Source organism: Lycorma delicatula, chromosome 2, assembly GCF_047948215.1.
Source record: "Lycorma delicatula isolate Av1 chromosome 2, ASM4794821v1, whole genome shotgun sequence".
NCBI classification, from domain to species: Eukaryota; Metazoa; Arthropoda; class Insecta; order Hemiptera; family Fulgoridae; genus Lycorma; species Lycorma delicatula.
Genome location: NC_134456.1, coordinates 38,609,654 through 38,626,158, shown reverse-complemented (window position 1 = coordinate 38,626,158; position 16,505 = coordinate 38,609,654). Strand labels below are relative to the sequence as shown.

General features: G+C 31.1%; 1 protein-coding gene across 3 annotated transcripts in view; it reads left to right on the top strand.

The window, feature by feature from the left end:
* Positions 1 to 16,505, top strand: part of LOC142318737 (uncharacterized) — a 53,994-nt gene that overhangs the window by 11,622 nt on the left and 25,867 nt on the right. For all 3 annotated transcript variants that reach the window (XM_075355143.1, XM_075355142.1, XM_075355144.1), the window contains 2 exons: positions 9,907 to 10,049; positions 15,767 to 15,866. In XM_075355143.1, coding sequence (XP_075211258.1) covers positions 9,907 to 10,049; positions 15,767 to 15,866 — 243 coding nt within the window. The remainder of the gene's footprint in view (positions 1 to 9,906; positions 10,050 to 15,766; positions 15,867 to 16,505) is intronic.

Below are 16,505 nucleotides of genomic sequence, written 5' to 3'. Positions count from 1 at the left end.
AGGAGGACCTGTTAAGGAGACAAAGAATTTTGCTATGGGACTGTTCGTTGAAACCGTTCAAGATGATGGGACGTATAAACATTGAGGTGTTACCGCATGGTACGCAAAATAACTTCAAGGAAGCAGTTGTGTGGGATTTGTTGAACACCACAGAAGACGAAATTGTAGAGGAACTCTTATGGACAAAGAATTGTTGCATGTCGTCGACTGAACACACGAAGCAACGGAGAAGTATGAGAAAAATAAAAGCTGGTTTTCATTAAGATGTTTAGGCATCATCACTATTGCAGTGGTTTTTGGATATCAGAAATTCGAACATACAGCGGCGTGATGCACTAGAAAACAGATCTGTCCTTTTGGTGACCCATTATATCCGGACGACACGTACAGGGATCCGCCGGTTTGTGTCAACTGCCATGGGCATTACTTAGCGAGATCGTGAAACTGTACAATTTATAAGGAGGAATTAGCAGTCCAAGAGATAAAGACTATTTAAAACTTCTACTACTTCGAAGCTAGAAAAGTCACCGAATGTTGCGTCTTATGCTAAAGTTGCTGCAGCACCAGATCTAGCAAACATGGTGAAACGTATCATCAATGACAAATTGAAAAATTGTCCTTTTTTTGTTTGTTATTCCAAAACATAGAAAAAAAGCGGATGCCTCCAAACAAAGTTGTTCCAGACCTGAATATGAGCTCTCAACCGGTCTAAATGAAAGGAAAGTAAACTAAACAGCATAATTCGTTTAAACATAATGCACCGACGGTAAAAGTTGAAATAGAAAACATTCCTATTCAAGGAATCAGGAAAGAAGACGACGTGATGATGCGAGAGTGATGGACAAACTTCAATGAAGCCCCAGAATGCTCAGAAGCCTCTAAAAGAAAGAGCGAGCTTTTTACCCGCCCCATGCAATGCTCACCGCACCATCTGGCTCTCTGGCTCACTGGCTCAGTATCATCTAATGCCGGCAGTAAAGTATCCCCTGATATATTATGAAGATGGATTGGAAGATTCCATTTCAGAAGGCTCAGACAGCCTGGAACACTCTGGAACAGAGGTGGAGGCCATCAGGAAGACGGAGAAAAGAAGCAAATAAGGATGGCCTAAAGGTAAATCTAGGCAGTAGGTGTGCATGTAATAAGTTTTATAAGTTCTTCTGATTAATTTCATGAAAGAATGAGTTTTTAATAAAATGACTTTAAAGCGGTTTTGATAAATTTCACATTTCTTTATAAATGAAATATGTTTTTTACTGACAATAGTAGCTCTATATACCCTCGACATAACGTGTTCTAAGGTTTTAACGTCCTATGACAAGTCTATTTCTAGATAATCTGTTTGACAAGACAAGTTTCTTCTCAGTAGATTGCTAGTTATGAACAGGAAAGGAAAGAATATATATATATATTTTTTTTTTTCGGGAAAAAGCTAATGACCACGGCAATCTATGCCCATATCCCTGGAAAAAAAAGTTATTTTGTGTCACTTTTGTATTTCTTTAATTTTGTAGTATTAATTTTTTCAGATTTGGCAAATTATTCTCTGTTGAAAATATGTGTATATAAAATAGAATTTTACCATTATTTAAAATTATAATGATATATCTAAGATATATTTTAAAAACGATTAGTTATATGTAATATATATTAGTCTAGTTTCAAAACCACATAGATCGTTTTAAAACCAGACAGATCCTTAAAAATCATGTATAAAGTCGCCAGTTTGTTGCAAAACCAGATAACTTTCCAGTTGACCTTGAATCTCAGATGATATCGCATGGCTCGAACCCTAATGTTCACCAGTGGCGGTTCGTAGGTAAAATTAGTGGGGATGCTGCTCCAGAATTTTTTCTGTTTTCTGTAAAATAAAAGAACCAAAGAAATGAATCAAATATAATAGCTGGAAGCAGGATAATAATCTAATTCTGCATTTTTATCATATTCAAGAATATGGTACACGGTTTTTAAGCCCATTGTGTAAACCCGTGGTCTGTTTAGCCGAATAAATAAAATGCCAATGCAGATAATATTTTTTTAGTATTATTAGATAACTTAAAACGTTAAATACGCTATAACGCTTAAAAACACTATAGTCCAATGGTGTTTAATTTAAATTTCTATGAACACAGAAACAAATATATAATTAATTACCTTCTCTTTCGCCCTTCCGATTTGGCAATCAAAGAGCCCTTGCTTTCCGTCATCTTCTGATCACTACTGAAACAACTAAACTACTTTCATATTCCTTCCACCGACTAAACAAGAAAAAGAAACGAACAAGGAACGTTCCATACACACGCGGAGTAAAAAAAATTACCTTCTACCAGCACGCCTGGATCGGCATTGCGGGAGCAACAGTGCTCTTTCTCCCTTGTAGCCTCGCATGAAGATTCCTATGTGAGCATGAGCACAACAGCCTCCGAAGAAGATTTTTTCTTTTTAAATAGGTGTAGACCTAAAGTTAAGAAAGCAGTTTTACAATATTAATTTTTATAACCAAAACAATCTTAACGCAGGTTATTTACTGTAGATGCAAAGCCTAATTTTAGCAATTTGCTCGTGCAGGTCTTTGCTATTACTTTTTATGTTTGGTTACTAGAGAGTAACCAAACATATAGCACTAGAAGCCTTATACAGATAAGGCTTCTAGTGCTGTACAATTTAATATTCCATTGTTATTAATATTGAGAAGGGTTTGATTTAACAATAAATTTTCAGTTTATAAAATATGCCTACATGTTTTATACTTTCTGAAGGTTTTGCAAATTACTGAAGCCCACGGTTTTCTCACAAATATGGAGCTCCCGGAATGCCCAGAAGAATTACTTACCATCATAAAAAACAGACTTACGTGTGCAACAAAATTACATGAAACTGACAAGATAATTTTATTGTAAAATATACAGAAGCCAGTATTCAAGAAAAATATCGTAATGTTATTAACACAAAAGGAGTTTGTTCTTTGTCCACAAAATATTTTATTTTTAAAATCCCTAAGAGAGAAAAGTTTTAAGTGTGCCAGTTAAGTGTGTTAAGTTATAAAATTTATTTTATAACGCATCAATCTATGAACCATGGTTCATAGATTGATGCGTTATTTTCCCATGGGAAAAACAGAGGAAGTTCCAAATATACTTATAGAATTTTATTGCATTGGACATTTTTACCAAATCTATTTTATTTGAGGTTTTAAATAAAATCTATTACTAATTACATAAGAATCAAAATTTGTCTTCACTTTTAATTATAACTAGTAGAAATAATCATGAGTTTTATATAATTATTACGGCTTTAAATTTTCAAAACCAGATAGATCCAGATTGGGTTTCGAAAACATATATCCACATAAAGTTTGTTCAAATGTCTCTTAAACTAAAATCATTAAGAATTTAAATTTCAGTATGAAAAATACTCTGCCCTAATACTATTTCCCAAATAAGTCACAATGTTGCATCATTTCATAATTTTTAAAGAACAGTTTTTCAGCTCCCTGAAAAATTTACATTTCTCGATGTATGTGCTTTTGAAACTATGATTCATATATCATAATTAAAATTTTTGTATTTAACTATATATATATATATATATATATATATATATATATATATATATATATTAAAATTAAATAATTTTAATTATCGTCTTATCATACATTTGTCATATGAATTTCCTACATGTTTCGCGGCATCAATGTATCAGCATCATCTGGGAATGAAAATATCTACAATTAACGTTTCGCGTCAGTCTTACACACAAAAAACAACACATAACATCACACCACAATATTACATATTAAAGTACATATTTAAAAGAAGCACGCAAACAAATTGTCATGTTACCCGATCTAAGTCTAGGCGTGAATTAATTAAATACTATTAATCTTAAACGTTTATTTGTTCATTAATGAGTTTTGAACTTTTCTTTCTTTTTCCTGTTTAGCCTCCGGTAACTACCGTTTAGATAATTCTTCAGAGGATGAATGAGGATGATATGTATGAGTGTAAATGAAGTGTAGTCTTGTACATTCTCAGTTCGACCATTCCTGACATGTGTGGTTAATTGAAACCCAACCACCAAAGAACACCGGTATTCACGATCTAGTATTCAAATCCGTGTAAAAATAACTGGCTTTACTAGGACTTGAACACTGGAACTCTCGACTTCCAAATTAGCTGACTTGGGAAGACCCGTTCACCACTAGACCAACCCGGTGGGTAATGAGTTTTGAACTGAGCGATTTTTTATTTCTGTATATTTGTAAACCTTTCCCACGCACCCACACCTTTTTTGTATGTCAAATGTATGGTAAGGTGGTAATTAACATTTTTTGTATTTTAGTAAACAAATATAAATACACCACATGATAAAAAATGATAAAAAAAGTAATATTAAATTACTAAATAAATTACAGAAATATTAAATACACAAATAATAAATTACATTTTCAACTTACCTTATTTTAATCCAGTCTGCAGAGAATAAAATATTGAAAAAATATACTTCTCTATATATGTCTCTATCTACTATTATTATAACGTCCTTTGAGTTCAATATTTTATACATTATGTAATCATCTCTTCTACTGTCAAAATGTTATGAGTGTGAATGTTTACTTTTTTAATAATTTTTGAATGGTTGCTATGAAACAGAATTTATAATAATTTTATTGTTATTTTAATTTTTAACTTTGTATACTTCAATTGTTTTTTTATTATTTTAATTTACAGTGTACAGTTTTGTACTTGTGTTCACATTAAGTACTTAAGAACTTGACCTTCATAATTGCAGCTTTGGTTAATGATGTAGTCCAAATACTGAAAACTTTGAACTAGATCAGTTACCAGAAAATATTAAAATGGTTATTTTTTAAATTAAAAAAAAAAATGTTTAAAATATTGACGTAGATAAATTTGTTTGGTTACTGTAGACATTTTTCTTGATAAGAACATCAGAGAAAATATCTAATCACTCTATTTAAAATATATGCACTTATATATCTCTGGATATAAAATTAATTAATGAATATACTATTAACTTTTTTTTTTGGGGGGAACCATTTTAGGGAAAGCCTGAGTTCATAAAAATATATAAATGTGTTGAATGATCGGTGTAGTGGTTAGGATATGCTGGCTTCTAAACCAGCCGGTATTAAGTTCAATTCCTGGTGATATCTTTTCACCTTATCTTTCTTCCAAAAATATATGCATTGCTTGTCATGTAAATCGTAATACTAAAATAAATTAAAATACTGATGTGGAGACCACGTGACTTCCTTGTAAGCCTATTAAATTACATATATACATTTTTTGTTGCACTTCAAAAAACTTATTTCATTTGAAAGTGAGATACGATCCTCCAATTCTTTAATAAAGTGGACAGTTACACAACTGCATCGTGGTGGACACCACATTGCATCACTTTTTTTTTTTGTCGTGTCCGTATCAGCATTACGTATATATTAATTTTCTTTCACTCGAGTAGTTAAGTGGTGTAAGTGAGAACTTACCATTGCACACAAAGGTTTGAATCGGACTTAATATACATATATTTTTTTCACTTTTTTGATTTAAATATATTGATTTATTAATAATTATTAACCTCTCTACAAATTTTAAAATAAAAATGAAAAGTACATAAAAGTTTTATTTCAATAATAAATTCTGATTTTTTTCATTTTTTTATTATTATTATTGAATTATTATTTATTGTACAAGTTTTTTTTTAATATTTTTTAATAAATATTTAAATTCATTATTAATAAATCAACATAATTAAATTTAAAAAAAAGTAAATTAAGTCGAATTCGAATCCGATGTGCCTTCTGTTTGTAACTTCAAGATACTCGTATTTCATTGATATTATTTGGCTATAACTCTGGAACCAATGAAAATAAGTACTTATTTTCATATATGATATATGGGTACATTATAATATATCGTTGAAAACTCTGAATGAGGACTATTACTGCAGTTAAGAAAAGTTCCAAAATCCAATTTTTTTGGATTTTGGACACTTTTGGTTCAGTCGATTGCAATCAAAAGGGGAGGTGCACAACTAGTTGTTACAACAATCCTAAATCCAAAATTTCAACATCTTACGGCTAATCGTTTTTGAGTTATGCGAGATACGTACGTACGTACGTACAGACGTCACGTCGAAACTAATCAAATTGGATTCAGGGATGGTTAAAATGAATATTTCCTTTGTAATCTGAAAACCGAGATCACAGTACTTACTTTACTTCGTACAAGGAAGTAGAAATGCGTAACAACATTTTTCAATGTCCCAATTATATTTTACGTAACGTATATATATATATATATATATATATATATATATATATCGTTATTTCAAGCTTAACACCATTTTTTTTTCAAATGGAATGACATATTTTTGACCCAATCAATACAAAAAGCAGACAAATTTACAATAGAATATGTAGGTAGTCACACATATTAACTTAGACCTTTTTTGAAGGTCATATGGCTAAGCATCAGAGATAATGTTATGAATTACACATTTTTTAAGGTTATACAATAATCCAGACCGTTTATCTCAGAAAGAGTAAAACGACTTACACTATCATATAACATTACCTCTGATGGATAGCCGAATGTTGACCTTGGACCTTATTCAAAAGGTCCAAGGTAATATGTATGAATATTCCAACATAAAATTTCTGCCTTTTTCATTGGTGGAGTCAAAAATAGGTTATTCCAATTGAAAAAATCATGTTAACCTTGAAATAAGGTCAAGGTCAAATCCAAGGTCAATTGAGGTATAACTATCCAGTTTGAGGAACTTTTGTTATAGAAAATCACTTGGGGCGATTAAAATTAAATATATATATAATGTATTATATTCTGTAGTATATTTATTTATGTACTCAAAATATTAGCAATTCTTTAAGATATCAAATCTCAAAAAATTATGTTCTGTGATCTATACTAACACCAAAATACATCTTACCAAGGCTCATTCGATGGTAGGTAATGAAGCAAATATTTTGCTAAAAGGATAGTAGAATAATTCAAAGTTGTGATTGTTGCTGCTGTGGCACCAAGCAACAAAATTGGTTGCTCCATCTGTATTCATTAATTTTGAAATCTATCTTGTACAATATGCATTTATTTGATACGTGTGCTGGCTTACTCCTGTCTTAATTTAATAAAACAATAAGTCTGACTGACCCATAATCAACACCTAACAAAAACTGCTGAAAATAAATTGATGAAAATTAGTGTACTCATTCTTCTTACATTGGAAGCTCACACTAAGAAAGGATTTCTTGAAATTTTGAGTTTAAAAAGTTAAAATGGGAAATTTTACTATTTTTTTGAAATTGTGGGTTGAAACTTCATTTTTGGTGTGTGTAATCATGTGAATATCTAAAAACCAATTTCTAGATTTTTCAAAATTCGACCTTAAAAGAGGAAAAGAAAGGTAAAAAAATTATTAAAAATCTATACGAATTTTCCGACTATATAAAATATACTTGCTAAATACTTGTAACACTAATTACTTAATTAGTACTTATATTTAATTAATATGCTTCAATATTGAACACTTAATTGAATTTTATGCCATAAGGATCCCCTATCCAGTTATATAGAGATCAGTGGTAAAAACATTGAAAGTGGCATTTGCTTATCTTGAAAAAATTTTATTAGTGTTTAAACAAGACATTCTCTCAATTTGGGCTTGAAAATACTCTTCAAATAAATATCTAAAAACAATTTTTGATATTTTTTCAATCTAATTTTTTTAAGGGGTGCAATGGTGTATGGTATGTACTTGACTAAAAAAATATAAAATAAAGAAATTTAAATAAAAATGAGAAATGAAATACGGTCACCTACTAGCGGTAACACTAAGAATTGGGCAAAATACATTTTTACTAGTTCAAAGGGTAAAAGGTTATAACTAGTATTTTTAAGAGAGAAGCTAACAATTTTGAAACCTGTATTCTTCAGATCATTCAGAGTTTCTGGTCCTGTACTGACCGAACTGTTGATCTGAAAAAATTACAATACACTAATAGTTTTTATAAATTGAACAGGCTTTAATTTATCATTATTCTCACAAGCATAAGTTTAATAAACATAGGAGATCCCCTGTGGACACAAACTGTGTGGCCCCTGATTAGACGGGAAGGGCAAGCGAAGTGAGCCATGGCCGGCTAGTATATTTATATATATATATATATATATATATATATATATACACACACACACACGCATATGACTTTTTTTAGGAAGAAAACATAACAAGAAATGACATACTTTACTCATGATATAAGTTGTGATAGATTGAACTAAACTTACTAAACATTTTCACTATTCCAGGATCCTCTGTAGAGTCATTCTCTTTGTATTTGAGGATTTGAGAATATAAAATTAACATAAAATAAAATAAAAGTGATTAAAGGGAGGTAAATAATTTCTTGTATTCCTTTGTTTACCCTAATTTGGAATCAGCAGACAATAACAAGCAGATATTCGACCTGAACTACGTAGCTAAATTGAGAAACATAGCAGAATACCTGGAATTGTCCAGTGAATGTGGTCCCAATAATATGGTCACATCAAAAATAAGTTGATGAGGCATATGTTCAAGCCCAGATTGAGTGAACATCTGTTTGATATAGTCAGAAATGGAGAAAATTTGCAATCAGATTATATACACTGAAAATCAAGTTGATATCTTCAATTGTCACAGAGAAATTAAAAATGATAGTAAAATGTTACTGTTACCCCATTTTAACCCTTTAAACTCGAAATTTTCAAAATCCTTTCTTAGTGTGCACTTACCCTAGAACATATGTAGCTTTATGAAATCTGTGTTATTTTGTGTCAAATGAAAATTATTTACAATTTTAAGAAATATCGTACAGTATCTTTTCCAAATTGAATATTTCTCATATTATATTAATGTATTAGTACTAAAACCAGTAATTATAAGAGAAACAGGTAGCAACTTTATGCAGTATAAAATCAATATGGGAATTTCTGGATAGAAGGATAATAGCTGAAAGTACATATTTATCACACTATCTTAGGAAAACCTTATGTTCTTGTGAAATTACTTTCTCTGAAGTTATTTTGTATAAGTTGAATATTGAAATGACCTCATCCTTCAGAAGATTTACAACAAAAGATTGAATTTTTCATGTCGACTATTTCCCAAGAAACTGTAAAACTGAAACAGTAAAGTAAACATAGAGTAAGAAAGAAATAGGTGCATATACTAGTGTTTTCTTTTTTTTTTGATGAACTAGATAAAATACTTCACAATTATTGTATACTGAAACAAGATAAAACATCTTTTGCAATTGTATATCTTACCTCTCTTATGAATAATTATATCAATAATAATTAAATTTCAATTTGTTCCAATAAAAATCAAAGAATACTCAATTTTACTACAAAGTTATGCTTTCTGTTGGGAATAGAAGGCCATGATAAATGACGTTAGACCTGTTGAACTATGTATGTATCATGGATTAACGACATTTGCTGGCTTGTAAATAACCCTTGAAGTTCCTTGCAAAATTGAAGATATACCAACCAACTAAGCAAACTAAAACAATCCCCATTACACATTAATTGCATTTTAAGGACATATACTGGTGAAAACAATTTAACTGCATTATCTGTGACAGAAAGGTATGGTAGAATATTAATAACCTAATTAGGAAAGTTAATTAAACAACAAGACTTATTTAAGGAAGTATGAAATAATAATATTAACATTTAATTAACATTTTGATAACAAGATAATTATTAATTAAATGTTAATATTATTAAAGACCATTTTATTAGTGAATTATGACTATGTTAAAATTTTTTCTCATTCTTTCAGCTGACCACACTTTGTAAAATTAATGATTTCTTATTGTTATAGATGCGGTCAGTCCACTGATTGTTCTGGTTTTATAGTAGATTACAAACAAGGATCATGCTTCAGAGTCAGCATTTCTGCAGGTCAAACAGAACAGTTTATACCCCATGCTGATTCAAACTACTTTGAAAAAGTTTGCTTAAGAGGTATTTAATTTTTTTTTAATAAAACAAGCATTCATTCTTTAATTAATTTTTTCCAGTATGTAACAAGTAAATTAAATAAATATAAAGCAGCTACAATTAAAGGATTCAAAGTAATAAGTATACTAATGTTTTTGCTCAATTAAAAAATTCTGCTTAACTATCAGGTAAGCTAAATAATAGTGAGGGCATCCATGGTAACACAGATTAAGACAGTAGCTCATTAAATGAGAACTGTGTAACAGTAGTCTGCCATATAAAGAAATTTTTTTGAAAATAATCTCCTTCACAAACATGAAGTGGACTTACAGGTGGGATAAAACCACCACATTCAAAATTTTCAGAGCACCCAGCACAGGCTTGATTATGTGTAGCCTAATAGTATATCTGAAATATACTCACATGAGGGAATCACCAAACTGGTAAAGGATCTCGCTGCAGATTCACTGGTGGAGATACAGGCTACCATGTACAAAGAAAGAATATCTGCATGTTAGAAGTATTTGACATGTGATTTGTGATCTAACAAGAGCTGACAGTAACTCATGCTGTTCTCAAAGCTAACAAAAATTCCATTATTATTGCCTTGTCTTGTACTGAAGAAATAACATTGACTTTGGAGGCATGGCTTTGGAGACATTCACTTTGGAGCTTGTAGGCAAACACTTAAGGAACAAATTGTGAATAAATATATGTTGGATTTCGAGGATTTTTGGTTTCCTGAGATATCTGAGGGAAAAAATCACTCATTACCAGAATTTTATGATCAGTAAATACAATGCTAATTGCAAGAAAGAAGCAGGGGTTATAATAAAATTATATTTACTGACCACATGTTCTGATGTTAATGAAGCAGTATAAATGCTGCTGTCAAGGACATTTGTTTGATGTACATGTAAAGTATTATTTCTAGATCATATAATTATATTACATATTCTAAACACAAATGTAATTATAATGGTCTGTAGTGGTTGACCTCAAGTACTAAATACCTATATTATAGAACTTGCAGATCTTTAAGTTCTTTCCAAATATTCAGTGAATTCTCCAAATAAAACATTGAAATTGAATGATTTCGATCTCTTGATGAATTGTTCTTCTGAGAAGACATTTCAATTTCAATTAATTGATAATAATTGCCTCCTCTATGAATCATGAGACCTTGCCGTTGGTGAGGGGGCTTGAGTGCTCAGTGATACAGAGTAGCTGGATCGAAGGTGCAACCATATCGGAGAGGTATCTGTTGAGAACCAGACTAAGGAATGATTCCTGAAAGAGGGCAGCAGCTCTTTCAGTTGTTAGGGGCATGAGTCAGGATGACAATGGCCATATCAACATCACTCAGTCCTCTGAGTAGTACGCAGCTGAAAGCAATGGAAAACTACAGCTGCTTTTTTTCCAAGAAAATGTGGCTCTCTACATTTTCATGTAGCAATGATGGAGGCGCCTTCCTTGGTAAAATATTCCGGAGGTAAACTAGTCCCCTGTTCGGATCTCCGGGTGGGGACTACTAAGGAAGGGGTCACCAGAAAATTAAAAAATAACATTCTACAAGTCGGAGCATGGAATGTTAGAAGTTTAAAAAAGGTTGGTAGGCTAGAAAATTTAAAAAAGGAAATGGATAGGATAAATGTCGATGTAGTAGGAATTAGTGAGGTTCGGTGGGAAGAGGAAGGCGACTTTTGGACAGGTGATTTTGGAATAATTAACTCGGCTTCAAATAATGGGCAGGCAGGAGTAGGTTTCATAATGAACAAGAAGATAGGGAAGAGAGTAGAGTATTTGAAAACGCATAGCGATAGAATCATTGTAATAAGGATAAAATCAAAGCCTAAACCGACAACGATTGTTAACGTCTATATGCCTACAAGCGCCCATGATGATGATGAGGTAGAGTGTGCATACGAAGAGATTGATGAAGCAATTAAACACGTAAAAGGAGATGAAAATTTAATAATAGTTGGAGATTGGAATGCAAGCATTGGAAAAGGCAAGGAAGGAAATATAGTGGGTGAATACGGGCTGGGCAAAAGGAATGAAAGAGGGGACCGACTTATAGAATTTTGCACGAAGTATAATTTAGTAATTGCCAACACAATTTAAAAATCATAATAGAAGAATATACACTTGGAAAAAGCCAGGCGATACTACAAGGTATCAGATAGATTATATCATGGTTAAGCAAAGATTTAGAAATCAACTCGTTGACTGCAAAACTTACCCTGGAGCAGACATTGATAGCGACCATAATTTGGTGATAATGAAATGTAGATTGGGGTTTAAAAACCTGAAGAAAAGGTGTCAGATGAATTGGTAGAATTTAGAGAAGCTTGAGGAAGAGGATGTAAAGAAGATTTTTGAGGAGGACATCGCAAGAGGTCTGAGTAAAAAAGATTAAGAGTAAAAAAGGTAGAAAATGTAGACGAAGAATGGGAGAATGTTAAAAAGGAAATTCTTAAATCAGCAGAAGCGAACTTAGGCGGAATAAAAAGAACTAGTCGAAAACCTTGGGTTTCAGACAATATATTGCAGCTGATGGATGAACGTAGAAAATATAAAAATGCTAGTGATGAAGAAAGTAAAAGGAACTATCGACAATTAAGAAATGCTATAAACAGGAAGTGCAAACTGGCTAAAGAAGAGTGGATTAAAGAAAAGCGTTCAGAAGTGGAAAGAGAAATGAGCATTGGTAAAATAGATGGAGCATACAGGAAAGTTAAGGAAAATTTTGGGGTACATAAATTAAAATCTAATAATGTGTTAAACAAAGATGGTACACCAATATATAATACGAAAGGTAAAGTCGATAGATGGGTGGAATATATTGAAGAGTTATACGGAGGAAATGAATTAGAAAATGGTGTTATAGAGGAAGAAGAGGAAGTTGAGGAGGATGAAATGGGAGAAACAATACTGAGATCTGAATTTAAGAGAGCATTAAAAGATTTAAATGGCAGAAAGGCTCCTGGAATAGACGGAATACCTGCAGAATTACTGTGCAGTGCAGGTGAGGAAGCGGTTGATAGATTATACAAACTGGTGTGTAATATTTATGAAAAAGGGGAAGTTCCGTCAGACTTCAAAAAAAGTGTTATAGTCATGATACCATAGAAATCAGGGGCAGATAAATGTGAACAATACAGAACAATTAGTTTAACTAGTCATGCATTAAAAATCTTAACTAGAATTCTATACAGAAGAATTGAGAGGAGAGTGGAAGAAATGTTAGGAGAAGACCAATTTGGTTTCAGGAAAAGTATAGGGACAAGGGAAGCAATTTTAGGCCTCAGATTAATAGTAGAAGGAAGATTAAAGAAAAACAAACCAACATACTTGGCGTTTATAGACCTAGAAAAGGCACTTGATAATGTAGACTGGAATAAAATATTCAGCATTTTAAAAAAATTAGGGTTCAAATACAGAGATAGAAGAACAATTGCTAACATGTACAGGAACCAAACAGCAACAGTAACAATTGAAGAACATAAGAAAGAAGCCGTAATAAGAAAGGGAGTCCGACAAGGATGTTCCCTATCTCCGTTACTTTTTAATCTTTACATGGAACTAGCAGTTAATGATGTTAAAGAACAATTTAGATTCGGAGTAACAGTACAAGGTGAAAAGATAAAGATGCTACGATTTGCTGATGATATAGTAATTCTAGCCGAGAGTAAAAAGGATTTAGAAGAAACAATGAACGGCATAGATGAAGTCCTACGCAAGAACTATCGCATGAAAATAAACAAGTACAAAACAAAAGTAATGAAATGTAGTAGAAATAACAAAGATGGACCACTGAATGAATAGGAGGCGAAAAGATTATGGAGGTAGAAGAATTTTGTTATTTGGGAAGTAGAATTACTAAAGATGGACGAAGCAGGAGCAATATAAAATGCTGAATAGCACAAGCAAAACGAGCCTTCAGTCAGAAATATAATTTGTTTACATAAAAAATTAATTTAAATGTCAAGAAAAAATTTTTGAAAGTATATGTTTGGAGTGTCGCTTTATATGGAAGTGAAGCTTGGACAATCGGAGTATCTGAGAAGAAAAGATTAGAAGCTTTTGAAATGTGGTGCTATAAGAGAATGTTAAAAATCAGATGGGTGGATAAAGTGACAAATGAAGAGGTATTGTGGCAAATAGATGAAGAAAGAAGCATTTGGAAAAATATAGTTAAAAGAAGAGATAGACTTATAGGCCACATACTAAGGCATCCTGGAATAGTGCTTTAATATTGGAAGGACAGGTAGAAGGAAAAAATAGTGTAGGCAGGCCACATTTGGAATATGTAAAACAAATTTTTAGGGATGTAGGATGTAGAGGGTATACTGAATACTGAAATGAAACGACTAGCACTAGATAGGGAATCTTGGAGAGCTGCATCAAACCAGTCAAATGACTGAAGACAAAAAAAAAGAAAAAAGAAGATAATAATTGAAATGAAATTTTCTGACACTGCTCCAAACTTGGCTTTAGCACTAACGGTCTGGTAATTTGCATATCAACTATTTCATGTGAACATTCTAAACTTAAGTTGATCAAGAATTATCTTTGTTCCACTATGAGCCAGTTGAGGCTTTCAAATTTTTCTAATATCTCTGTAAAGTACAAAACAGCTGATCAAATTAATTTTGGCAGTTGTCAGTAAATTTGCTGAAATAAAAGTAGCACGATAAAACTATAATGTCTGTAAAATTAAAATTAAAGCAGTATTTTCATTATATATATTTATATATAAAAGTAATTATGTATTTAGTAAATTTCAAACTTCTTAAGCCATCAAAATTAATATTAAAGTACTTTTAAACTGAATTGTATATTTTTATTGATAAAAATTCATATTTATTCTTGTACTTTTGCTACTATTAGTGAGCTACAATATTAATCCTGACAACAATAATAGCATTATATGAAGTAATAAATGTTGCACTTGCTTTGTTGAGAAAAAACTTGAAATTTATGTTCAAAATAGTAAAGACGAAGCCTCTAATTAAGACATTATATGAAATCATTATCCAAATTTGAATACTATTTAAATGCTGAGGTTTGGGTAGCATTATGAGTCAAAAGGATGACAAATCTGAGTTCTGCACTAGCTACGCCATTGGTTGAGGTGTTACTTGAATTTTAACTGTATTAAAACAGTTAACTGAAGATTTATCAGAAAATTTTGTTTTTTTAAGTATTTTCAGCCTTTAGAGATGTATTGTATTTATAATTAGCAGTTTTAGCACTTTAGTTACTGGTTTGGAAGTCTTAAAATAAATATTAACTGTGTTACAATTTTTAAAGCAGTACATACTCTCCTGGCATTTATTTGTTTATTGGGTACTGTAAAGTTCTGAAGGATTTATTACAATTCATAAATTTTAATGAGAGCGTTAAGATACGTTGTCCACACAAGGTTATACCACTAATCCAAATTCTTCATGTTGAAATATAATTCTTAAGTCTACAAATTAAAGTTCTTGTGAAACAAATTGTAAGTTGCCAAATATTTATCAGTAATGACTTTTTAAAATTAATTATTATTATTTTATTTATTTTACCTTTGATTTCTAAAGTATTATAAAATAAGTTGAAAAACTACTCATGTGTAAGATTAAATGTCGTATTTAGATAATGATAATTAAATCAACTTGTTTGGAATTAGAAGATATTTTTTTAACTTACTTAAATGTTTGTTATTGTGTTACTAATATTTTGATTGTTTCAAGTGCCTCCTCGTTGTTCTGAGCAAGTATGGCCAGTTGAACTTATACCTGGTTATGAAATGATTGGACATCAACACACTGTGCTGCCAAATATTAATAGCAAGTAAGAAATAATTTATTTTGATATAATTTTTCCTATAAACATAGTTAAAAAAAAATTTAATTTGACAGCAAGGTAAAACAGTGTCTTAATCATCTGTTAATGGAAAGTTTTCAGTTGGTATTTGAATTTTAATGCTATATTCATTGTCAATAGAGACACAGAAAGTCATTCAGAGCTATGTTTGTGAAGTAAAGCTCAGCAAATAAATTATACACCTTATATAAACTTCTAAAATTTATATTTTACTTTTGAAGATTATAAAATCTGCCTAAAATATTGACTGCTTATTTCCACTCAGGTAACAAGAAGTAGTCCCTAATATTCACTTGAAGAAAGGTTCTGAGACAGCTGATAGATACAAGCTGTAAAATTACTACACAAAAGGTTTAATGAAAAAGATGATAAAAATACATTTACATCAAATATATTTATTAAAAAATATAAACTAAGCAAACATTATGGTCATCTTTTACAAGTTATCAACTTTGATATATAGATTCAACAGTATTTTTACTGACTCCAACCAAATAAACTTCTTTTAGCCTTCACTGAGCTGGGTTAAGGTCATCTTCCTTAGAAAAAAAGTAGTTGCAGAAAGAACTTAGAAAAAAATTAGTTCCTGTAGGGGATTGTTACTGG